Source organism: Trichosurus vulpecula, chromosome 1, assembly GCF_011100635.1.
Source record: "Trichosurus vulpecula isolate mTriVul1 chromosome 1, mTriVul1.pri, whole genome shotgun sequence".
NCBI lineage: Eukaryota > Metazoa > Chordata > Mammalia > Diprotodontia > Phalangeridae > Trichosurus > Trichosurus vulpecula.
In genome coordinates, this window is record NC_050573.1 from 343,996,505 (window position 1) to 344,023,094 (window position 26,590).

Consider the following 26,590-nt stretch of genomic DNA (forward strand, 5'->3'; position numbering starts at 1 on the left):
ATCACAATAAGGGAAAAATTAAGAGTGTTTGGGGTGGGGTTAAAGAGGGGCCAGCACGAGCAATCCCACCCACCTTCCCTTGGGCTTGGCGGAAGAATTTATATATATGGTTTGTTTTCTACTAGCTAGAGTAACCACCTTCTTCATACCTGGCAGATGCCTCCCTGGATCACTGCCCAGCTACCAAATTCCACAGCAGCATTACCAAGTTACCACGACAATTTCTACATTTTAACTCAAACCAAAGGAGAGGATAGGCAAGACAGGAACCTTGGAGCCCTGAGTTAGACATAGCAGCAAAGGAAAATATCACCTTTTCACTCAACAGGCTCAAGCAGCTGACATGAGCTGAATCTCCCCAAACCCTTGTGCTCGTTCAGCATGCCCCCCACTTTCTCCCTACATGCCTTCTCAGCATGACCCAAAGGAACAATCCCATGTCGCATGGCCACTGCCTGAGCGGAACGCTCAGTGACCCTGCAGTGTGGGAAGCTGATCCCAGATGCTAGAACTCCACCATAGGTTCAAGTCCTATTCCTCCAGGGAGATACTCGTCTTTCCTTTGGCGTTTCAGCTGTTTTCTTCTTCTCTGCCTGTTCTGCTTTTCTCCTTTCCTCCTTTGCTTCCTTGTATCTCCACTTAGGAATCTGCAAATAGGTATTATCCTTAACATTACTCTTCTTCTTCACTCGTTCTGGTTGAAAAGTGGGAGTGGGGGCCTTGTTGATGCGGACCTTTGGAATCACAAAGCCTGGCCTCACGCTACTCCTCCTCAACAAATGCAAGGGTAAGAGGCTGGCCTTCCGAGAGACTGCGGAGCTCCCCTGAGCAGCTGGAGAGGTGGAAGTTTGAAGACTTGCTCTCCTGTCTGTCTTTTGGGGAACCACCTCAACCTGGGAGTTCGGAAAGACCTCAAAGCTCTCCACCTTGCCCTTTTCATGATCATGGGCTTCCCCAGTGTTCTGGTGGCAGAGGATCTCCTGCACTGCAAGGCGCCTCTTCCCCACACAGGGGGGGCTCTCGGGGCACACAGTCTTGCAGGCAATTGCCACAGCAGGGCTGTGGAGACTCGTGGTCATTCTAACCATATGGTCAAGGACTCCCCCATCTTCAGGTCCTTGGACATAGCGAGAAGACAAGATTGACCGAAAGCACTCAGTAAGCCTCTGTAAACAGCTCTTGGGCTCTGCTGGTTTGACAAGAATGTCCTTCACCACTGGCCAGTCAGGCTTGTACTGTTCACTGAACTGCTCAGGACAGGGCCTATCCAACAGTCTCTGGATAACCCAGACAGCCTCAGACCTTCCTGTGTAAGATGCCCATTCCCGTGGAGTCATCCCTCTGTTGGGATCCGTTGCATGGACATCGGCTCCTGAAAAATGAAAACAAAAATAAGAACTCTCCCTACTCCCTACCCAAAAAAACAGAACAGAGATAACTGAAATGGAACTCCATTTAAAATGCTTAACAACTCACTGCATATTGCAGGTATCTCATCTTGGGGGAGAGTAATTACCTCCCAAATGTGGGCATTCTGTATTATTATCATAATCACCACCAACTATAAATAGAAATCAAACTTTCATTCTTACAGTCTATTTGGTGCTTTATCTTTCTGGATTCCATCTTCACCGATCTGGAGTTTGGGGTGTGTGTGTGTGTGTGTGTGTGTGTGTGTACACAAAGACTTTGTTACTTTCTACTACATAGGGCATCTTATGCCAGCAAAGGTCCCTCAGAACTTGCTTCAAGAAATGGATAGGAAGAGTAGTATGTTAAATGCTGCTTCTAAAGTACTTGGAAACAGTCTGTACTTAAGTAGGTTAAGATTTCCCTTGCCCTACAATTTTATTAATTAGGAATCAACGATAAGGAAGCCAATGGAGATTGTCTGAATGTTAACCTAGGCAAAGCACTACAAACGTGCTAGGTATAATGACAGATAATGATAATGGCTAGCATTTGGGGAGCGCTTTGGTTCGCAAAGTGTTTTACAAATATTTCTATTTATCCTCATGACAATTCTGGGAAGTAGTGCTTGTATTATTCCCGTTTAATAGATGAGGAAACTGAGACAAAGAAAGGTTAAGTGATTTGCCCAGGGTCACACAGCTAGTAAATATCTGAAGCCAGACAGAAGGACTTGGGTCCTTCTAGCTCTAGGTCCAGTGCTCTAACCACTGTACCCACTAAGCAAACTGCAAAATTGGAATCTTGATGAATAATTCATCACTAATGAATCTTAATGAACAATTCTTATTTGAACTGCAACTTATTGTTAATTAGGTAACTTAATCTCTAGTTTACAGCACTGAAAGGTTCAGTGACTTGCCTAGGGTCACGCAGCTAGCATGTGCCTGAGGTCAAATTTAAATCGAGATCTTCCTGGCTCCAGTATCAGCATTCTACTCACTGTGCCACCTCTATTTAATACTGTCAGCCTCTTCTCGGCAATGTTACATAACTGACAGTTGTCTAAAGCAGAGGTATCCAATACCCTGCTGCCATCTTGGCCCTCTTAGTGCAAGATTAAGCAGATTAAAATCTAATTTGGAAATTAACAAAATAAATAAAAATTAAAAATAATGCTAATTTGTGTTTTTCTAAGTCAATATGCCCCTGCAGGGATCCACTTCTATAGAGTTAGTCACCACTGGTCTAGAGCACTGGGAGGTTGGGTGACCTTTCCAGGATCACACAGCAACACTTGGAAACTGTCAGTCCATTATACCCCACTCCCTACCTTTCAGCGATCCAAATGAACAAAGATGTGCTGTATTGCCAATCCCAAAATGAAGCCAACTGCACAAATGGCTATAAAAATTATTTGAGACTTCTTTCAATAACAAAAAAGCAATGAGATGATTTAGGGTAGCAATCTGCATAATCAGGTAATGACCATTTTTGGCCTCCCTGGCTGCTGCTCGGTTCTTTTCTTGGCCAAAGCTGGCCTATCTAATCTGCACTACTTCAGTACATCTTCATTTTCAGACAAATTAAAGAGCTATGTGGAAAGTAGTTGCAATTATTTAGAACTGAAAATTAGGAAGTAACATTAGCTGAAGTACAATTTATAAATTGACTAAAAAGGAAACAGGGCACTAAAAATGTCATCACAAAAAATAAATGGCACATTAAAACTAAATTAATTGCATGTCACTTAAAAGGGAACAAACTGCAAAATTAAAATCTTAATGAACAATTCATTGTTTGAAAGGGACATTTTTTAAATGCTAATGGAACACAAAAGGAACAGCTGTCAAAATTTTAAGAATCTCCTCCCTGTGGAGAAAAATCTGCCCTCCTTTTTGCCCTCTGTGTATGATCTTGGGATGTACAAAAGATTCAAAAGATCAGAAGGCATTTCCATTATGAAATATTTCTCTGAACTATATCATACATCAGGGTGAACTCTAATTCAAAAGACCCATTATCAAACCGAATATTAATACTATAGTATGGCAATTAAATAACGGACTATAACGGACTGATGTTAATTATTTTATACTTAACGTCATGCCATTCAATGAAGACGTCAAAGAATTGTCATATTAATCATTTTACAATGTGACTATTGTTATCTTTACCTCTTCCTCTATCCACTGTGGCAGCCAGAACCCAGCTCCCTGACCACCCTGAAAAGAAAAGCTGGGCAACATAAAAGATGCCACTGTCCTAGTGCACATCTGTTAACTGTAGAGATAAGAGCCATCTAACTCACCCCCACTAAATATGTATGCCTACAGAGAACTCATGGTTGGTGGCAAGAAAAGAAGAAGGGCCTGTTGTGCCCCTAAGCTAGCTTCCTATGGAAAAGATTTAGAAGGTGTTTCTCTTGATAACCATTTAAGAAGCCTAGCTAGACTATTAGCAGAGTGATTTTGTGGAACTGGGAGGAGGGATTGGGACAAGTGGTGCTAAAATAAAAAACTCAGCTCACATTGATATAATGCAATTACAGTGACAAAAAGCTTTATCTCATTTCACCCTTACAACAACTCTGAGGTTGGCAGAGGAAGCACCACATTTTGCAGATGAAGAAACTGGGGCTCAAAGAACTTAACTGACTTGTCAAAGGTTACACATCTTGTAAGCAGGTGAATCAGGTTTTCTTACTCCAATTACTATTCTTTAAAAAAAAAAAAAAAAGGTAAGGCTCTGTGTTGGCAATCAAAATGGGCTCTTAGCACTCAGTTCAACCAAGTGCCCTTGAAGAGTTTGGCCTTTGTTTCCTTGATTAGATTGGGAGTCCTTGGTGACCTGACCTCCTTGCCTCAGGGGAGGGCCTAGTTTACATGGGTGTGAGTGGCATGTTTGGGACATCAGAGGCTTTTAGACCACGTGGGTTTAAGTCACCTCTTTGTGACGATTTTAGGTCACGTGAGTGTGTCGCATGACCTTCTCTTTTCCGGAGCTCTTACCCAGAGCCATGGTGGCATGCATTACTCTGGGGCCAGCCCTTGTTATGAGCTCCCTGGCTGAACCTAGATGTTAGTAACTATGAATTGTATTTGGTCTGTCTGTCACTGTTTGTAATTTGTATTTGCTCCAAAGTTCAGGGTGCTGGCTTTTTCCCCTGAATTAAGTGAACGGTATTTGTATGCTGAATTAAAGTAAGCTTGTTAACCCCTTAACATTGCTTTCCTTAGTAAAGCAGATCAAAAGAACCTGGGCTATTGCAGCGTGCTGGTAGCGTACCTGTTGCTGGGCTTGTGTTGGTCTTTCACCTCCACAACAGCTGCTAGCTGGATTGTTGAAACAGGCTCAGAGAGGTGCCAACATTTTATGATTCTGTGACTGAGAAGAGAACTTAGAGCTTTTCTAGCACAGCTACATTTTTCAGGTGAGGAAACTAAGGCCCAGAGATAAAATTATTTATACCAAAACACACAGTAAGTAAATGATGAACCATCACTTATACCAGGTCTTATGACTCTGAATCTACTGGATTTGTACACAACCAGCCACACAAAATACCCTCCAACTTTCCACCATCAGTAAAGGAAAGGGGGTAGAAATGTATATGTAATCCTCTGACTACATGTTTTATTTTTCCCCCTTTCAAAGCTGCTCTAGATGTCCATTTTAATCTGATTTCACCTGCATAAAAACACTGGGGTGGAGGGAAAATGGAGGAGAAAGTTTGCTCAGTGGTTTATCTTCCTTCATAAGTCATAATTCATCTACTGTCCCTCCCACCCGAGAATCTATACTAGATAGACTTTGTAGTGTCATGAAAAATGGGGACCAAGCCAATACTGCCTCCTATTAAAGTCAATCACAAAGAGAAACTTTGGCTGACACTCTATTTGTGTTCAAGAATATGCATGTACTCTAAGCCCTTTGATCCCAAATGGACTGACATTTTTCCTGAGAGAGCACATACACTATCTCCTTATATCTCCTTATCTCCTTATATCTCCATTAGCTTCGAAAGAGGAGACTGTAAAAGCTGGCTTGAAGCTTAAAAAAAAACAAACAAACAAAAACTAAGATCTTGGCTACTGGTCCCATTACTTCCTGGCAAATAAAGGGAGAAGAAATATTAGTAGTGTTAGATTTTATATTCTTGGACTCAAAGATCACAGCAGACAGTGACTACAGCTATGAAATCGAAAGGCACTTGGCTCCTTGGAGGGAAAGCTATGGCAAATCTGGACAGCATACTAAGAAGCAGAGACATCACCTTGTCTGTACAGTCAAAGCTATGGTTTTTCCAGTAGCAACGTATGACTTTGAGAATTGGATTATAAGGAAAACAGGGAGCTATAGAATTGAGGCTTTTGAATTATGGTACTGGTGAAGACTTTTGGGATTGCCCTGGACAGCAAAGAGATCAAATCAGTCAATACTTAAAGAAATTGATTCAGGCTACTCACTGGAAGGTCAAATGCTAAAGCTGAAGCTTAAATACTGTGACCACATATTGAGAAGATGAGACTCTTTGGAAAAGACTCTGATGTTGGGAAAGATTGAAGGCAAAAGGAAAAGGAGACAGCAGAGGATGAGATGGACAGTGTCATGAAGGCAACGAACATGAACTTGGACAGACTTCGAGAGACAGTGGAGGATAGAAGGGCCTGGCATGCTATGGTCACCCAGAGTCAGACATGACTGAATAACTAAGCAACAACAACTACATGATAAGCTCATCAGGGACAAGGGCTGCAAAGTGGCTGACAGAAAGCAGGTGCTTAATAAATGCACTGATTGAGCTTTAGAATTCTCTCCAGGTGGGGCGGAGCCAAGATGGCGGCTGGTAAGCACGGACTAGAGTGAGCTCCGTACCCGAGTCCCTCCAAAAACCTATAAAAATGGCTCTGAACCAATTCTAGAACGGCAGAACCCACAGAACAGCAGAGGGAAGCAGGGCTCCAGCCCAGGACAGCCCGGATGGTCTCTGGGTGAGCTCTATTCCACACGGAGCTGGGAGCTGGGAGCTGGGAGCTGGGAGCTGGAACGGAGTGGAGCAGAGCCCAGCCTGAGCGGCGTGGACGATCCAGACCGGAAGCCGGGCGGAGGGGGCCCTAGCGCCCTGAATACGTGAGCAGTTACCAGACCCCTCGACCCACAAACACCAAAGACTGCGGAGAAGGTTAGTGGGAAAAGCTGCGGGAGTGGAAGGAGTTCGCGGTTCGGCTTCCAGCCCCGGGGGCAGCGGAGGTGGGGCAGCTACAGCTGTTGTTACTTCCGGCTCCAGGCCCACCTGGTGGGGGGAATTAAGTGGCGGATCACAGCAGGGGTGCACAGCCTGCCGAGATCTGAGCCCAGTCTGGACTGGGGGTCCTTGGGGAAGGAGGAGTGCGGCTCTGACAGAGCTGGCACCTCCCCCCCAAACGTAGAACATAGAACTCTGTAATCTACAAGCAGTCATACCCCACTGAAAAACTCAAGAGTCAAGTTAGTTGGTTGGGAATATGTCCAGGACGCGAAAACGCGCCCAGATTCAGTCTCAGACTTTGGATTCTTTCTTTGGTGACAAAGAAGACCAAAACATACAGCCTAAAGAAGACAGCAAAGTCATAGAGCCTACAACCAAAGCCTCCAAGAAAAACATGAACTGGCCCCAGACCATAGAAGAACTCAAAAAGGATTTGGAAAAGCAAGTTAGAGAAGTAGAGGAAAAATTGGGAAGAGAAATAAGAAGGATGCGAGAAAACCATGAAAAACAAGTCAATGACTTGCTAAAGGAGACCCAAAAAAATACTGAAAAATACACTGAAGAAAACAACACCTTACAAAATAGACTAACTCAAATGGCAAAAGAGCTCCAAAAAGCCAATGAGGAGAAGAATTCCTTGAAAGGCAGAATTAGCCAAATGGAAAAGGAGGTCCAAAAGACCACTGAAGAAAATACTACTTTAAAAATTAGATTGGAGCAAGTGGAAGCTAGTGACTTTATGAGAAATCAGGATATTATAAAACAGAACCAGAGGAATGAAAAAATGGAAGACAATGTGAAATATCTCCTTGGAAAAACCACTGACCTGGAAAATAGATCCAGGAGAGATAATTTAAAAATTATTGGACTACCTGAAAGCCATGATCAAAAAAAGAGCCTAGATACCATCTTTCAGGAAATTATCAAGGAGAACTGCCCTGATATTCTAGAGCCACAGGGCAAAATAGAAATTGAAAGAATCCATCGATCGCCTCCGCAAATAGATCCCAAAAAGAAATCTCCTAGGATTATTGTTGCCAAATTCCAGAGCTCCCAGATCAAGGAGAAAATACCGCAAGCAGCCAGAAAGAAACAATTTGAATATTGTGGAAACCCAATCAGAATAACCCAAGACCTGGCAGCTTCTACATTAAGAGATCGAAGGGCGTGGAATGCGATATTCCAGAGGTCAATGGAGCTAGGATTAAAACCTAGAATCACCTACCCAGCAAAACTGAGTATCATGTTCCAAGGCAAAATATGGAGTTTCAATAAAATGGAGGACTTTCAAGCTTTCTCAGTGAAAAGACCAGAACTGAATAGAAAATTTGACTTTCCAACACAAGAATCAAGAGAAGCATGAAAAGGTAATCAAGAAACGGAAATTGCAAGGGACTTACTAAAGTTGAACTGTTTTGTTTACATTCCTACATGGAAAGATGATGAGTATGATTCATGAGACCTCAGTATTAGGGTAGTTGAAGGGAATATGCATATATATATGCATATATATATGTTTATGTATATATATAAGTGAATGTGTATGTATGCATGTATCTATGTGTATATGTATGTATGTGTATGTATGTGTATATATATATATATGTAAAAGAAAGAGAGCAGACACAGGGTGAGTTGAGGATGAAGGGAAGATAGCTAAAAGAAATAAAATGAAATTAAGGGATGAGAGAGTAACTTACTGAGAGAGGGAGATAGGGAGAGATAGAATGGGGTGGATTATCTCCCATAAAGGTGGCAAGAGGAAGCAGTTCTAGGAGAGGAGGGGAGTGGGCAGGTGAGGGGGGAATGAGTGAACCTTGCTCTCATCAGATTTGGCCTGAGGGGGAATACCATACATACTCAGTTGGGTATCTTACCCCACAGGAAAGAAGAGGGAGGAAGATAAAAAAAAAATAAAAGGCAGGGGGATGATGGAGTGGAGGGCAGATGGGGGTGGAGGTAATCAAAACAAACACTTTGGAAAGGGGACAGGGTCAAGGGAGAAAATTCAATAAAGCGGGATGGGTTGGGAAGGAGCAAAATGTAGTTAGCCTTTCACAACATGAATATTGAGGAAGGGTTATACATAATAATACATGTGTGGCCTAGGTTGAATTGCTCAACTTCTTAGGGAGGGTGGGTGGGAAGGGAAGAGGGAAGGGAATTTGGAACTCAAAGTTTTAAAATCAGATGTTCAAAAACAAAAAAAGTTTTTGTATGCAACTAAAAAATAAGATACACAGGCAATGGGGCGTAGAAATTTATCTTGCCCTACAAGAAAGGAAGGGAAAAGGGGATGAGAGGGGAGGGGGGTGATAGAGGGGAGGGCTGACTGGGGAACAGGGCAACCAGAATATACGCCATCTTGGAGTGGGGGGGGAGGGCAGAAATGGGGAGAAAATTTGTAATTCAAACTGTTGTGAAAATCAATGCTGAAAACCAAATATGTTAAATAAATAAATTGCATTAAAAAAAAAAATATGTTGATATACCATGCCATAAAAAAAAAAAAAAAAAAAAAAAAAGAATTCTCTCCAGGTGCTCCACTAACCAGCTGTGTGACAAGCCACTTCTACCTTGGGAGACTCAGTTTCCTCATTTTGGAAAATAACAGAAGAGAGCCTGATAATTGTAAAGGCCCATTGTGACTCTAATATTCTATGAGCTCTTTGAAAGTATGACTACATTTCTTTTTTAACCACCAAGAATTCTGTTAGCAGAACTGATGGCATCTAAGCTACTGTCCTTCAACCACGTTAGTGGTAACATGTGGAAGGGCATGTCTTGTAATCAACTGCTTGAGACTGAAGGAATGGTGAAATGGCATCCCTGTTCACTGCTTCTTAACATAGTCTCCAGGTCCCCTTGTGGCTTTCAATAAAAACTAGGCCCAGAGTTTTCCTGATTAAGAGGTGATCCTTCTTATCTTTGGAGAAAACATCTACACTTCTATTCACTGAAACCTGACTCAGTACATGCTATTTCCACCACTATTCTCTGCTTGTTATGTGCTCTTGTTAAGTAAATCCAATATGCAAGCTGCACTGTGTATATAAACAAAAAAAAATATGGGTATGAAGCAGAAAGAAACCTAGATTTTCATCTGACAGTCTAATTTGGCTTCATGAAAGCAAGTAGTTAGGAGTTACCTGATGGCAGAATAGTGTATGAGTGAGTAGGCCCTGTTCATCATTACAATTCTTCACTCACCCACATCTATATCAACTTTATGAAGTAGGAGGGACATGAATATTCAAAGATGTTTTCCTTTGTTTTCCCCAAATGTCACAACAGTTCCACCTAACTCAGTGTATGCCATTCAGGTCTGAAACTAAGCCTTGCAGCTTCTTCTTAAAAAGGAAAAACAAGTATCACCACTGAGTTATGTTTTTATGTAGATAAAATCATGCTCTGAATACAGCTTCTCAGTGCAACTTATTTAAACCAACCCGTCACTTTGGGAATATTAATATTCTATCAAATTAATAAGGTTTCACATCCCTTATAATCAACACAGCTGGCATTGCTGATGTGTTTGTCCTTAGTAGCCACGGTAACAGAGTCCCAATAAATCGGAATTTCAGAACCTTGGAGAGAGAAAATCCTTTATTGAACTATAATTTTTTATTATTAAATTCCAGGGTTTCTGAAATGTCTATTATCTCTTTGTTCTGCTTGATCAGAGTAGATAAAAGCAGTTATTGACATGTGACTCTATATACTCTGTATATATACTCTATGAAGATGTTAGCAGTTTGGGAGGGAGGGCAATCTGATAAATAATACATCATTTGTTTAAAAAAAAAAGGGGGGGGATGGACACCATTCCTGTTGAATACAATGAAATTGGGGCTAGAATAATTCAGCTCATAAAGGAATGCAGCAATGGATGAGTTGGAGGGCAAAATATATTTCCGCCTTAACTTTCAATATGGAGTTACTCCTGTGTCTTTCAATTCTCTAATTAAGAGTCTCACAATGATCATATTTTCTTGTTCAAAGTTATAGAAGGTACCTTATCTCAAAAGCGCAAACATTAAAGTTTTAAGCCATAAGTAATAAACAGTGATTAACAACCAAAAAACCCCCAGGACTGGACACTATCATCCATTTCCTTTTCTTAAGACTGAAGTCTGGCATAATGTACAGAATCAGCCTTGAAGCCATGAAGATTTGGGCACTACTCATACCTCTGACACACATTAGCTGTGTGATCTTAGGCAAGATACTTAACCTCTCAGTAACTCTAGGTGCTGATCTGCACTAGTAAGAGGAGGAAAAGGAATAGGCATTATAAATAAAATACAGATATAAGAAATCTATGTGCCAGGGACTCTGCTGAGCACTTTTTTTTCTTTTACAAATATTATCTCATTTGAGATATTTACCTTATTGTTCCTGATGTAGGGATTCCCTATTCTAGCAAAATCCTTATTCTTATTTAACATCGAAGATAAGGTGGAAAGAAACCCTGAGACTGAAGTAGATAGTCTATACCTATACCATATCCTATAATAGGTATACAGAAAAGTCAGGGAGAGATGCTTTACTACTTTTACTGATAAGATCAACTCTATTGCCACCAATTAGAAAAACAATTGTTAATATTTTGTCAAGATGATCTGAAAACCACTGATAAAGCCAGCAATGAAACACAGCACAATATTCCAGACTAATTATTTCTCCCCAGAAGATGGAGAAAGAGAAAGAATCTGAAATCTAAATGCCAAACTTACATTATTCAGACACTTTGTATCAAAGACAAAACTTAAAACTCATCTACTGTATACTTTCAATGAATTCATTTTTAAAAACCTCCTATGTCATGATAGGTAAACCAAGATGCCAAGATACCTGATGTAGTGTGGCAGATAATGTATCTGGAGCTAAAGCATGAGTCCTCTTTCCATCAGCAATATGTTAAAAAGCTTTACCAGAAATTGGTCAAAAAAAAAAAGTTACAAATTCAGATTCAGTTCCACCTGGACCTAGAGTCTGGAGGACCTGTGTTCAAATTCTACCTCAGATACTTAATAGCTGTGATCTTGAGAGCAAGTCACTTAACCTCCTTTTGCCTCAAGTTTTCTCATCTATAAAATGGAGAGAGCATCTACCTTCTATGGTTGTTGTGAGGATCAAATGAGAAAATATATGTAAAACATTTTGCAACCCTTGAAGAGCCATTATTATTATTTTGAAGACCCATCATTTCATCAGATACATATGACAACCTTCCGTGTGTGTGTGTGTGTGTGTGTGTGTGTGTGTGTGTGTGTGTTTGTTTTCTGGCTTGTCCTTTGTTCTTCAAGAGGACCATGGCGTCTGGGAGATGATGACATGACTTGCAAAGACAATCTTCAGAGAACCTTAACAATTGATTACCAGGAGCTCAACACTTTGGTAATGAGTCTCTCCAAACTTAGCCAGGCTGGTCTTCAGACAACAGATACAGCCAAACATCAGGCAAGTACTCCCAGATTTAGAATCAGAAGGGATCTCCTCAGAGGTCATCTAATCCAACACCTTCATTTTGCAGATGAAAGAACTGAAACCAAGGAAGGTCAAAGCCTTCCCATCTTAACCTTGTGCTCCACTAATATAACTTGAGAACCCAGGGTCGTCCCATGATGGATTTAAACACTGGAGTAGGACTTCAGTAAAGGAAATGATTAAACGTGCTACCCCCTGACAGACAGAGGTGATAAACTTAAGAAGGGGAATAAGATGTACACTTCTGGATATGGACAATGTGTGACTTGGGGGTTTGGGGTGTGCGCGCACTAGACAATGATTATCTGGCGTGAGAGAAAGGTTGTATAGGGGATGCGCAAGAGTAATAATAATGCTACTAAGAGGGAAAAAAAGAGGGTCACTGTAGCATTTTTTTTAATGCGCAGAAATAAACAGAAGAAAGTTCTGATGGAGACACAGATAAGCAGGTTAACCTTGAAACCAAGGTAATAAATTTATTATATACTTAAAAAAAACCAAGTTGAATAAATTAGAGATTGTTTCATATACAGTGTTCTTTTTTCTGTTCTTTGTAAATAAAAATACTAACATTCGTTGGCATTTGTCAAGTTCAGAATATCAAAATCAAATTATTATAAGTAAATTTAAAATGAATAACAATTCTTTTTTTAAAAACCCAGCCTTGATATAATTGTCTAACCAAAATTTTAATTGGGAATGAAAATTCTAAAGCCACAGCAACTCATAAAAACTACTCTAACACAGAGAGAAGGCTTGATCAACACTAGCAGAGGGAACAGCCTCATTTGGAAGCTCACTTCACTTCTGCATTATTTCTTAGAATCGAAGTATCCTCTATCCCTGTGGCTTCTCCCTCTATTTCCTCCTGGAACTTCACATTAAGGAGGTGGCCCAGGTAATCTGTCTTCATTCCTCTCCAGGCTACACTGCTAACTCCACAGGACTTCCTCTACCACCCTGCCCCTAACCTGGTTACTTCAATTCCATCCCCCTTTTCAGCTTCCTTTTATATGTAGTCTTCTCCCATTATATTGTAATGCCCTTGAGGGCAGGGATTGTTTTTCTTTTTTTGTATTTATATTCCCAGCTCCTGGAACACAGTGAGTGACTACTAAATGCTTGTAGACTTGACTTGATGCAGGCCTCAGAAATCTTGAATCCTAGAAGTATTCTATCGTCATTTAATTCCAACCTACAAGTCACTGATTTGCTCCAGACTCTCACCTTTGATACAAGTAGCTTGGTGGTTAACAAGATCAGGGCACAAACTCCTGAGGAAGGAGGATATGGATAGTACAGTTATGAAAGAAGGCAGCCAAGGTCCATGGCAGACAGGAAATATGGAATGGGACTAAACTTTGGAACACCTCCTGCAATTTTTAATAGCTTTTTCTTTTGTTTGTTTTATCTGGATTTGGGTGGCAATAAACCTCACAAAATAAAATGTTCTCTAAGACTACTGATATTTGGAAACACAGGGCTTTTTCAACACACTAATTCTACGTTGACACCTCAATATCTGTGAATAAAAAACACAATTTTAACTGTCCCCAACCTTGTGGAGACTGCAAAAGATGATAACCTACTGAAGTAGAGATTACCACATACCTGCCAACATTAAAGCTCGGATGCATTCAACTCGACCTTGCATGGCAGCTTTCATCAGGGCTGTGTACCCAAATACATTCCTTCTTTCAAGGTCAAGACCAGGAAAATAGTTCAGCAAATAGTTGGTGATGATTATGTGCCCTGAAAAAGAAAGTTGTACAGACACATATGGACTTATATATAAAGACTTTCATCTAGACCGGTTATTTGAATCACTGCTATAGAAATCCTCCCACCTTTCACCTGGCAACATCTCTGTAACTCAGTCAAGAAAGTTGGCTGGGGAACTTAGAAATTAAGTGATTGACCCAGGATCACAAAGCTATAGTACATGTTAGAGGGAGGCTGCCTCGAACTCAGGTCTTCCTGACCAAAGGCAGCTATCTTATCCAATATATCAAACAAGCACAAGCACAAGAATAAATGTTGGGAGTGGGGAGGAGGGAAAGGAAGCAGAGACAGTCACTTCATTAAGTATAAAGCTAAGTTATCTCCTTGCCATCCACTGAAATCACTTCAAGGATTTCTTTCTTTGACACTTGCAATACAAATTTTGCAATTTAAGGTTTCTTTTCTTTCATATTTCTTTGAGTTACCAGTAATTATTTTCCAGGTAAACATTGTCTAGGTCAAGAGAGAAGAGTAAGAAAATAAGAGAAAAAGCAAAGAAAGCAGAATACTACCAGATTTTCCCATTTATTTTTACCACCTATGATTCCTTCTCAGTTTATGACCCCCAGTCACATTCTAATAACATGGGGCTGTCCTATTGATCTCTAGCAAATGGATAACTTGAAACCTATCATTAAGAACTAAGGGGAACAAGCAATGGAGCTCCAGGTGCCTCTTGAAATTACCACAGTAGTGAATCTCCTAACTGCAGACATTTGACATGGTCTAGGAATTAGCCTCTGATGCCTTCAACAGCATGAAACATGGATACAAATATGTACAAAAGTACAAATAAGCTTGAGACAGTTTACAAATCATTCTGACCCTCAAAAAAAGAAAAAGCTGTCACTACTGCAATAAGATCTGACTAATTATATGCAGTAGGTTCCTAGGAACACACAAGACATCATGCCATATTGTAACAAGAAACATTGGATTCAAGAATTTTCTCGATTCTTTCTACTCTCTCTACTACTAGCTTTTCTGGTTAGAGCCCCATTTCCTAATAGTTTTCATTATGCTTGTCAATTCTAAAGACAGCTGGGTGGTGCAGGGGATAGAGCACCAGAACTGGAGTCAGGAAGAAATGAGTTCAAATGGTGCCTCAGATACTTCCTAGCAGAGTGACCCTGGGAAGTCACTTAACTGCTATCTGGCTCAGTTTCCTCATGTATAACATCTGCCTTTGCAGGGTTGTTAGCAAACCATAAACTGCTATATAAAGACTACCATCACTCTTGTTATTTACTGCTGTTTTAGCATCATCTTCATATAGCCACAGTCCAGTGGTAGCGAACTGAAGAAAAAAGCAATCGACCAGAAATTCTGCTGGCTTGCTCATAGAATACCTTACCCGTAACGGTTTGGCAAAATGGCACCAAACAATTGCCTAGCCCCTCCCCTCACCCCAGTAAAGTCTTCTGAGTGACCACATATTCTCAGTTCCCTCCAGCTCTAGGTTGCCATCAAGTTATCCTAGTACATCAGAATCTCTGTTCCTGCCTTAGTCAGTTACAGATTTTACCCTGGGGCAGGTTATAACCTCTTCCTGGTTGTAATCAACACCTATGGACCTAAGGCCACGGACCCCCAGCAGGCAGCATGAGAAGTGGGCATACTTGCTTTACCTATTTATGGAGAGTCATTAATAATCAGGTCAGATCAGTGATTTTCTTCATTTGAGACTAACACCAGAGCTGCGGTGAGTGATGTGGATAAACTAGGAGCTGGCCTCCTGGCTTAAAAGCAAAACAAGAGTAGAGCTGTGATTGGTCAAAAGAAATCATGGCTGTTTATCATTTCCATCTTCACCTCATCTACCAGCCTTCCTGCAGATAGTAACAAATGAAATATGTGCAGCTCTGCAAGGGATGTGTTACCTAAAATAATCACATCATCACAGGGCTAACAGTCCAAAAACAAATTAATATTAGGTTATAGCCATGTGATTCGCAGATCAAGACAAATATCTATTTCCTTTCTGACTCATTTATGTCGCTCTCACTCTTCCCTACTCCCCTTTGCTTGGCATTTATTTAGCGAGAGTGTGAAAGCTGCTATGATAATGCAAGCTGTCAGGCGCCTGCAACAGCTTAATTGTGGCAAACTATAAAAGAATGCTCTTTGATCTCATTCTGTAGTCCAGCTGAATGCTTTGTGGTGTGTCTGTCAGTTAAATTTGAGTAGGAACGTAACTGAAGCAGATTGCAATTCGTTCAGAGTCATTTTTTTCCTATCTGAAATAGCGTATCCATTGCAATTTTCAGCAGGAGGTGTTTTGCACTGACCATGTCCTAAACACTTTGAAGAGGAGAGAAGAGAAAAAACTGAAAATCCACAAAGCAAACTGACTGTTATACACAGTAGGCAGTGTTCAAATTAGACTTTCTCTCTATCTTATGCTTCGTTCGGGAGAATGGCCATGCAACTGACGAATCCTGATTATGGGTTTGGCTTCTCAATGGTCCATGACATGTTCTGCCCACATCAATGGGTGCCTTTTATTACTCAGTTGATCTTGTTTCAGTCAAGTCAAGGATAGGCCAATAGCCACCTCTCTCCTATGCATCTGGGAAGGTATAAGTCTTAAATTTTCTCCTTAAAAATGACAAATCATCCATTTTTTCCCTTTTTTCTTTCTGTAACCTACAAAAATATAGCCCTCTTAAAGCACTGGAACTTTGAAATAAGACTATTTACTATAAAGTGGAAGACAGCATAAGACAAGTCTATTTTCGATCTCATCCGGAGGTTCAGTTACTGAAATTCCCAAAGCACCTTGTTATACGCAATCTCACGTATAAGATATATTCATGGCATAGGTCCTAAGGATAGCTATATAATGAGACTCCAGAGTATTAGAAGCCCATGAGTCATAGTGGCAATGAAGCTTCAATGGAACATCTTAAGTCAGATGAACTCATATCATATCAATTAAGCACCCCCACAGAACAATGAAAGATTGTGCTTTAAACTAGCCTGGCCTAACTGCAGATATCTTCAAGCAATATGTAGCTTTGGAAAAGGAGTGAAACTGCTCATTGAAGGAAGGAAGCTGAATTCCCATGGCCTAGAATTCCTTTTTTTTAAATTAAATCTATGATTTTATTACTTAGAACTTAAGGTAAAAAGAGTTAAGTCATATCACCTATAAATATATCATCTATAAAGGAAAAAAAAATGAGCCTACCCTGCATTAAATATTCAAATGACAGTAATATTTAGACTGCTTAGTCATATTCAGTTCAATGAACACTTATTAAATGCTTCCTGTGTGTGTGGTGCCCTGCTTGGCGCTGGGGATCCAAAGACAAAAAGGAAACAGTCTTTACCTTTAAGGGTTTTACATTCTGTAGGGGCTGGGACATAACAAAATGTAGCCTACCATCACCCATTAAGATATTTTTACTACTGGAGTTTCTAAAATAAACTAAGTTATATTTAACTCAGTTTAGTTTTTCAATTCAACTGCCACTTATTAAAGAACTATTGTGTACAGAGAACTGTGCTATGTCTGGGTAGGATCCAAAGTTTGGTTAAGAAACCTGCCCTCATGAAACTTATCTCCAGCGCAGGAAGGATATGAGGCACAAGTTACCAATTCAGGGAAAGTTACTCAACTTAGGGAAAGTCCTAAATGGATTTGAGAGTTGTTCTTCAGGATTTGGTCTTTTTTTTTTTCTCTATTAACTATTATCAGATAAATCAGTACTACTGAAGTGCTTTAAGCTTGGGCTTACTAGGCAACAAAAAGCCCTCAGGGACTTTACCAGGCATTGGCAATTTTTAGGAAAGGGTGTGAACTTAGCTACAGGAAAGGGACTGGATTTGTGATTTCCTGGTGGAGAGACCTCCCAGATGTGGCAACTCCGTTTACTGATCCTAACAGGTTAAACACCTTCCTTAGGGTCACATAGCCAGTACGTGCCAGAGATGGGATCTGAACTCAGCTCTTTCTGACTCCAAGCCCAATGCTCTACCACCCTGCCATCTAGCTGCTTCTATTATCATATAGCATCTATTTTCATGGCAATGTCAAATCAACAAGCATTTATTAAGCACTTACAATGTTCCAGGCACTGTGCTAAGCTGTGGAAGTATAAATACAAGTGGAGGAGCTTACATTCTGGGGAGAACACTTAAAGGGAAGTTGAAAAGAGGTCTAGGAAAGAAAGAGATAATGGTACCACCAGGCATGGTGGAGAAGGCCTGGTAGAAAGTCCTAGCCTAGAGAGAAATGAAGACATGGTTGGTCTGAGGATCCATTTTAAAAGAGAGTTTCTGGGAGGAGACATCCAATCAGAGGGAAAGCCCGCAGGCATGGAAGGAAGGTACTTCCAGTGAGTGAGGTCCAGGGGCAGGGTGAGCTTCCCCACAGAAGAGGTTTCTATGTTACATAGAGAAAGTCTGGAGATACAAGAGTACATCCTAAAGAGGAATGAAGACCAAGCAGCATTACAAAGCCAGAAGACTGAAGTCAAGGGAAAAAAATCAGAAAAGAGAAGTCACAATCCCTAACTGGCTCCAATGAGTACTGAGTAGGAAAGCACCTGAGGGGGAATTAAGAATCAAAGAGAAACAGGATGGAACAGTCAGATCTTCACAAGATGGCTTACAATTCTGCTATGCCCTGAACCTCCTAGAGGCTGGCTCAGGGAGGCTCTTGTTTTTTCTTTCTCTTTTTTTTTTGGGGGGGGGGGGAGTAGAGGGGGGGGGGGGGCAGGTGCGTCATGCCTTCAACTTCATAGATCCTGAAAACACTGGACCACCTGACCAAGCTCTTGCATTCTCTGCCTTAGCAACACAAAGTCATGTTAACCACCCTGAATCTATTAATTTATCTCATTTAAAAGATCTGTTAAGTACCTATAGATTGTAATGTACTTAACTAAGTACATGGGGAAAAGTGAGGGTGGCATGGAGAGTGAAAGAGACAGAAGCAAAAATAAAGCTAACTTTTAAAGTCAAGGTATAATCTAATAAAGAAAATGTTTTACAAGTAGTGTCTGATCCTATTCATTACTTTTCAGGAGAAAGCTAAGTAGCACAGGAAATAGAGTGCACAGGACCTTCAGTCTAGAAGACCTGAGTTCAAGTCTAGCCTCAGATACTTATTAGCTGTGAGACCTTGGGCAAGTCCCCTAACTTCTGTTTGCTATTAATTTCTTCATCTCTAAAAAGGGGATAATAAGAGCACTTGCCTCCTATGGTGCTCATGAAGATAAAATGATATACCTGTACAGCATTTTGCAAACCTTATAGCACTCTTATAAATGTGAGCTATTATTATTTTCCATGACATTACATTGGCATTCCATACACATTCAGTTCATCCAATAAAAATATTTAAGTCCCAGCCACTTGTAATGTACTATGCTAGGTGACAGTCCTGTAAATCAACTTACTATCTCTGTGATTTCCCAGCCTAAAACATCTTTCTCAGGCCCGCAGCCCACTCTAGTATAGTCTTCCTCCATTCGAAGAGAAGCTCCTCTAGGAAGAGAACAATCTCTCTTTTCCCATTTTGTACAGCTAGAGCTGACCATGGTGGTTGGCTCACCTTAAGCGCTTAATAATAAATGCTTGCTTGCTTGGTTGAATTATTGATGTATATAATAATATTTTGTAATATAATTTTATAATATAATTATGGATGTGATCATTCCATGATGTATATGTTTTTGAGTACCCTTTAATGTTTTTCCTTACTTGAAGAAAAGAGTATAGATTGATCATACAGACTGATACATACAAGCTTCCAGTTTCAAAAATATGTACATCACTATTATCAGTCTAGTGCTATCATAAGAATATAACAATATTCTACAACTCAGGTTCTAAAAATCAGTACTCTGAATCTGGGTGCTAAATCTGTAGTTCTCCAAACTAAGCCAGTAGAGGGAACTGTAGACTTTACTAATGAAACATTGTAACTCAAGTGCAAGAGCAAAGTATGTAATCTACTTATCCTAAAAAGGACAAAACAGAACATAGAAATATAGTTTTAACTGAAAATTTTATAGCTATAGTAGCAAATGGGAAAACAATAAATTCGAGGGGGATCTTAGAGGGAGGCAAGCTTGTAAATGTAATCAGGACCACACTGAGAGGCAGCGCTCTTAACTCTACACAACATTGTTCTCATGTCATCTGTGGAAGCTAAAGCCAATACGGAAGGTAAAGGGAAGGACAGGGGATCTAACAAAATCTGTCGACACAACTCCAAATAATCTTCATTATCATTTCTTATTCGAAGAAAAAATTAAAAAAAAAATAGACAATAATGAACAGGGAAAGATCACAGATCACAGAACCAAGAAGCTACTATAAATGAAAAACACAACAGTAGTATTCAGAGGTATATTCTATTGACTACAAAAACCCCCTACACATAATGTTTAAGTATGGGTAATGCTAAACAACTCCAAAAAGTTTCAGTTTTTCTGTCATTTACATGACAGTGTTTCATGTTGATTAAGTAGATGGATTCAGATGCTGTATCACTCCACTGTTTTCAGGGGAATCCAATTTTTATATTATATATTTTCACTAAACAAAATTGTACTTTTTTTTTCTTGGTCTCACCTAAAAATAATTATAGCTACTTAGAATTTCCTGCTGTGGAAACATCACTTCTCAGTGTCCCACATCAGTCAGGCAGCACGCTGGGTCTTTACCTGTCGTTTTATAACTTTTCCATTGTGATGATTCTCATTTTAAAAATATGAACCTAATTTTTTTTCACTTTTCCTCCCTTCCACTTGCCCCCAACCACTTTAAAAAAAAAGAAATATAGAACGTTTGTGTCATATAAGCACAGTTAAACAATGTAAATCGCCATACTGGGGCTACATTCAAAAATACATTTCTTATTCTGCATATTAGTACACAATCTCTCTTTTAGGAGGTGGACAGTGTTCTACTTTATCAGTCCTCTGGAATCAAAGTAGATTATTTTGTTGAGAAGAGTTACTAAATCTCACAGAATTGTTTTATTACAGCATTGATGTCATAATATAAAATTTTTCTCCTCATTCTGCTAAATTTACATCACTCCCTAGAAAGCTTTCCAAGTTTTTCCGAAACTATCTTGTTAGTCACTTCTTACAGCATGATAGTATTTCATTACATTCATGTATCCTAACTTGCTCAGCCATTTCAAGTGATGGGCGCTTTCTTATTTTCCAATTCTTTACCACTATAACAAGGGCTACTACAAATGTTTGTGTACATATAGGAACTTTTCTTCTCTCTTTGATCTTTTTGGAGGTATAGGTTTGGTAGTGTTAATCACTGAGTCAAAGAACATGCACACATTATTAACTTTTGGAAGAAAATATTACCTGTGCTTATCACCCACTGCATGTAGTTTTCCTAAAAAGTTTAAATTTGTCTCCAAAAACCTATAACTTTATGGCTTTGAGAGGATCACTGACAATTTCTTGATAGTTTTCTGCCTTTTTGTACTGTCTCAAAAAGTTTTTGGTCACTTTAAAAAATGATTTCTGTGAAGCTCTTTCAACTTCATTCAAATAGCCTTCAAAGAGTTCAGTTTTATCATTTCCCTTATTTGAAGACACACAAATAGCTAGTCTTTGATTTCAACTTTACTGACTATAGAAAACTTATTTTTCAGATAAAGAAACTCATTCCATTACTTTAATTACATTTTTTTCTTTAAAGTGTAATATGCAACAGTGGTAAATCTCAGAGTTAACCAACTGTTGGCTTTTTTTTTCTTTTACCACTTTTTCCCTTCGAAACCATGTATTGTTAATGGAATGGGAAGATCTTTCTTGCCCATTAATAGGCCTATATGAACTGCTTGAGTCACATGGAAGTCTGAGTCTCAGGAGCCTCTGGTTGGAGGAGCTTGCTGAAGGGGTGGAGCCAGAAGGGGCGTGGGGAGGGAGGGAGGGAGGAGGCAGAGAGCAGCAGCTAGCATGATTGAGAGAGGGAGCTTGTTTTTTGCTTAAGGGAGCTTGTTTATGGGAAGGCCTGGGGATGGCGGTGCCTCCCTGAATTGATACTGTGTGTAGATTTCTTTGTTGCTTTGATGTATTTGGCTTTCTGGTGTTTGAATAAATGTCTTAGTTTCGTCTTCAATTAGGAGAGTCTGTTATAGTTTGCGATTCAAACCTGGAGATATGTTGTTATAGTCATAGCAGTCACTGTGGGTATCGCACAGGCAATATAGACCAGCGTCGCTTACAATTATGGATTTTAAAAAGATCTCTGCTGCCCTATTCATAAATGTAGCAACAATGTTTGCTATATCCAAGTTATAATCCTAGTATTACAATGACCAATTACTTTCAGCTCCCTACAGATACACCTATCATACTTGATACTTCTCAAGAACATTTCATATTTTGAACATGTTTTGGTATCTTTGTATAGGAGATGTCATACTTTCCTTCAATAGAGAAACAGTTTGATTTTTAGATGAAAAAACAAGGCCATTCACTTCCGCCTAAATTTGTATATGAAGATCTAGGGACAGGAAGGTCACTTTTCTGGGCTCTTTCCTTATCAGGCTGAGCCTCACTCTGGCACTCAGGTTCATCTTCTTCATCTAAATTCCATGTGTCTAGTTGTTGGGGACAAGCAGTTCTTCACTGGGTGAAACGGGTTTTATAGCTGATGGTAGATTTGGATATTGTGAAGCTACCCCATTGCATTAAGAAAAACAGCAACCTATTGAAAGATCTTCTTGTTCTCTCCCTATCTGAGGAATCATAAATGGGTTTGTAATGAGATCCATGCATCCAACCAGATAGCAGTCCTAGTACAAATGATTTAGTACATGTGAAGGGCTCAAGCTCTGTCCTGACCATGAATTATTCAGCCAAGAGAGAGTTTATATGCTTTCTTATCTCTTTTAAAGTAAAGGTGATATGTGAGATTTACAAGTGAGCTCAACACATACACAGCAAAAACCTTCTGGATGATTGACATGCTTGTGAGGCATACTTAAAATTTAAGCAAAGAATACCAACAAAGTAAAAAGCACTTGAGAAAACAGGATTAGAAACCTTAGTATTCTCAAGGTTTGCCAGACTCCTGGTACAAAACTGATAGAACATATTGAATTTCACTGCATGACTGAGCACACATGAATATGTCCCAGCCTGTCCTGCCACATAGCGCATAAAACTTGGGCTTTGCATAGCATGAAAAAAGCTAACTAGCGAGTCTTCCCTATTCTTCCAATACTTCCTACCTCCCCAAACCATATGTTACTGCCTCAAAGTGCATAATTTCTATAAAAAATTTATGTCATTCAACAAATAGATGAGAGTCCTCTTTTATTTTTTTTTACAAATTCACCATCAAAAATACATATAAAACACCAAGATGTTTTCACATGACAAAATATAGTTAACAGCATGATCTCTTGGTGACTATACAACAGTACCATACTGGTACAAAGTACTCGTTAATCAGTGTCTGTAGCCCAGTTTATATGATATAGATAGCAGGGATCTTAAAGATAATCTAAGTCAAATTACCTCATTTCTAAGGAAGAAAGAAAAATTTAGGAGAAGTTAAGATCACAGAGGTAGAGAGCTGATTTGAACCCAGTGTTGCGACTCACAATCCAAATTCTCTTTCTAAGCCTCTGCCGACAAGACAGTTTCAATTTTAACTGAGATCAATATCTAAAGGGAATACCAAGTCAATACGAGCATTTTTAAAATAATTTCTGAGCTCACCTTGATTAAACACAATTGGAAAATAGATGGATGGCCCCAAATCCTTCAGGAACAAAATGTGACAAAAAATAAATGCATTTCATGGGACCTTCTAGAGATCTTTAATTTTGTTTATAAAGTACTGTGTTCACATAAGTATAAAGGGATCTCTAAGGAAGATCAAAATGTTTTTTAACTAGAAACAGTTATCTACTATATCTACAAAATGGTAAGCAAGGTAGAATTCCTTCCCAGCGAGAGATGGAGCAAAACCTATGATGCAGCTGTTAATGATAAAATGGCAAGCACAGCTAATATATGTGTGTGTGTATGTATTACGTACATGAATATATATACATATGTGCACACATACATGTCTCTCATATATATATATGCATATATATATATATATATATATATATATATATATATATATATATGCTGGTTTAAGGTGAAGAAAGTCTTACAAAAGTATCACACAAATCATTTACTAGCCTTATAAATCATTAAAATGGATCATTTATTTTCTTAACATATTCCTAGCAGAGAAGTCATCATTGTAGAGAAAGCAATAGAGAAATTATGCCTTTGAAAATAGCTCACCCTTTCCTGGAGTCTTGATCTCTAGTAACCCCACTCTCATCAAGATCCTCCTTAGACTCCAGTCACCCCAGACTACTTGACCACCCCTCAATCCCTCCCTACAATCTTTCTGTATATAAGTCTCATCTTGCCTCCATGAAGGCGCTCAGATTCAATCTAGCTCAGTGGTTTGAATCTGGCCCACTTGTGAAAACAAACGTCACAAAGGGTGAAATTTCTTAAGACAACCCAATATGGCGAATCTTGAAAAAAAGGAAAAAGAAAACATAGCTCACCCTTTTAAAAAAAAAAAAACTGTTACAATTAATCATTAAGTATGGATCCTCTTGGCTAACAAGTAGAAACTAAAGGCAGGGAGATTATTTGCTAATGAGAAAACCCTATTGTTACCTACATTGTAATGAAACTAATTTGCATGACAAGCTGCTAGCAGTTGTAGAAACTTATAAAAGCAGAAAATAGTCTTTAACTTTATCATTTTATGGCAAACAATAGTGTTTAAAAAAATAAGAAACAGAAACTTAGCTGAAAACTTAGCATTTCAGTCTACATTTAACCTTTCTGAATAACAAAGGGAGCATGCTAGAAACATATAGCAGAAGGTCCCTGGAATCTTAGCATTCATTTACAAAAAAGGAACAAACTGATTACCCTATTTATGATATGTACTACTATTATCAGTAATAAAATCATAAAAGGCAGTACGGAGTGATGGAAATAGCACTTGTTTTGAGTGGGAAGGAAGGAAATAAGCATTTTAAGCAGTGTGTCAGGCAGTGTGCTAATTACTAAGCCCTTTATAAAAAAGGTCTCCTCTGCCACTCACTACCACGTGAACTGCGGTAAGCTGATTGACCTGAGTCCCTTTACCATTTTGGATAAGCTAAATTTTCTGTGGTGATCAAATGAGATGTCAATGAATCAGTTAGTCTAAAAGCATTTATTAAGCGACTAATATGTTCTAGGCGCTAAGTGCTGGGAAAACAACAATAGGCAATGCTCTCAAGGAGTTCAGCGTCTAATGGTAAAGACAACCTGCAAACTACATTCAAACAAGCTACGTAAAGAATAAACTGCAGATAGAGGGATGTTTAAAGGCTTCTTGAAGAGGGTGAGAATTTAGCTGAGGCTTAAAGAAAGCCAGAGAAGTTAGGAGGCTGAGTAGAGCAGGGAAAATGTCGCAGATATGGGCAGACAGCCAATGAACATGCCTGGAATCTGGGACTGAAGTGACCTCTTCAAGAAAGAGCAAGGTGGCAAGTATTACTGGATCACACTGTGATGGTTAGGATGGGGAAAGTGGCTGGAGAAGCAAGGTGTGAGAAAACTAGAAAAGTAGAAATGGCCAGGTTGTGAAGGGCTTTGGATAAGGAACAGCACTTTGTAAATTGTATGGCACTCTATAGTGCAAGCTGTTATAACCTGGGAGGACGATGACAAGGATGTCAACAAGCATTCAGAGAGCTCCTGCTTGGGGAAAGCACAATAAAAGCACCTACTGGAACAAAGAAAAACTAGGGAATACAGTGCCTGCCACGAGGGAAATAAAAACAAATTTGTATGTATGAAGTAACGTGTGAAGTCACAGAAAAGAACATGGCAACCAGAAGATCAAGTGAGGCAACGAAATGAAAATATGAATATGCCTAGTACCAAAGTATCCAGATCACATTTTAAAAAAACAAACAAACAAAAAAGCAAATGTGGCCCAAAAAGTCAAAACCTTCTGTCTTCTCTATCATCTCCACTTTCCCAATCGTGACCTTTCAAAGTGCATATTAGGGGCAGCTAAGTGGCACAGTGAGTCGAGCACCCGCCCTGGAGTCAGGAGGGCCTGAGTTCAAATCCAGCCTCAGGCACTTGACAAACTTACTAGCTGTGTGACCTTGGGCAAGTCACTTAACCCAAATTGCCCTGCCTTCCCCTCTCCAAAAAAAAAAAAAGAAACAAGATGCATATTAAATATAAAGGCATAATTCCTTGAATGATACTATAATTAAAATATAGAAATCTTGGCAGGTTTATAAACCTCTTCTTCCCATTCTATTTTGTGTATAGTTTTTAGTATAAAAGTTCAGAATTTTTAAAATGTATTTAAAAAACTAAATTAGGAGAGGCAGTAAGGTGCAGTACTGAGAATATTAGCCTTAGAGTAAGGAGTATATTTTAGTGTCTGCATTGGAATCAACTAGCAATGAGGTTTTAGACAATTTCACCTCTCTCTCTTCACACACACACACACACACACACACACACACACACACACACACACACACCATAAAGGGACAGTGTTGGAGCATATTTATCTCCAAGGTTCCTATTTCACCTGTCTGTCGGTCTGTCTATCTATCCATCCATC

The 26,590-nt window shown here is 39.5% G+C and overlaps 1 protein-coding gene across 1 annotated transcript in view; it reads right to left on the reverse strand.

The window, feature by feature from the left end:
• Positions 1–524: 524 nt before the first annotated feature.
• Positions 525–26,590, reverse strand: part of ANKRD33B (ankyrin repeat domain 33B) — a 112,979-nt gene continuing 86,913 nt past the window's right edge. The window contains exons 3-4 of the mRNA XM_036741008.1: positions 13,763–13,903; positions 525–1,372 (exon numbers count right to left, since the gene is read on the reverse strand). Coding sequence (XP_036596903.1) covers positions 525–1,372; positions 13,763–13,903 — 989 coding nt within the window. The remainder of the gene's footprint in view (positions 1,373–13,762; positions 13,904–26,590) is intronic.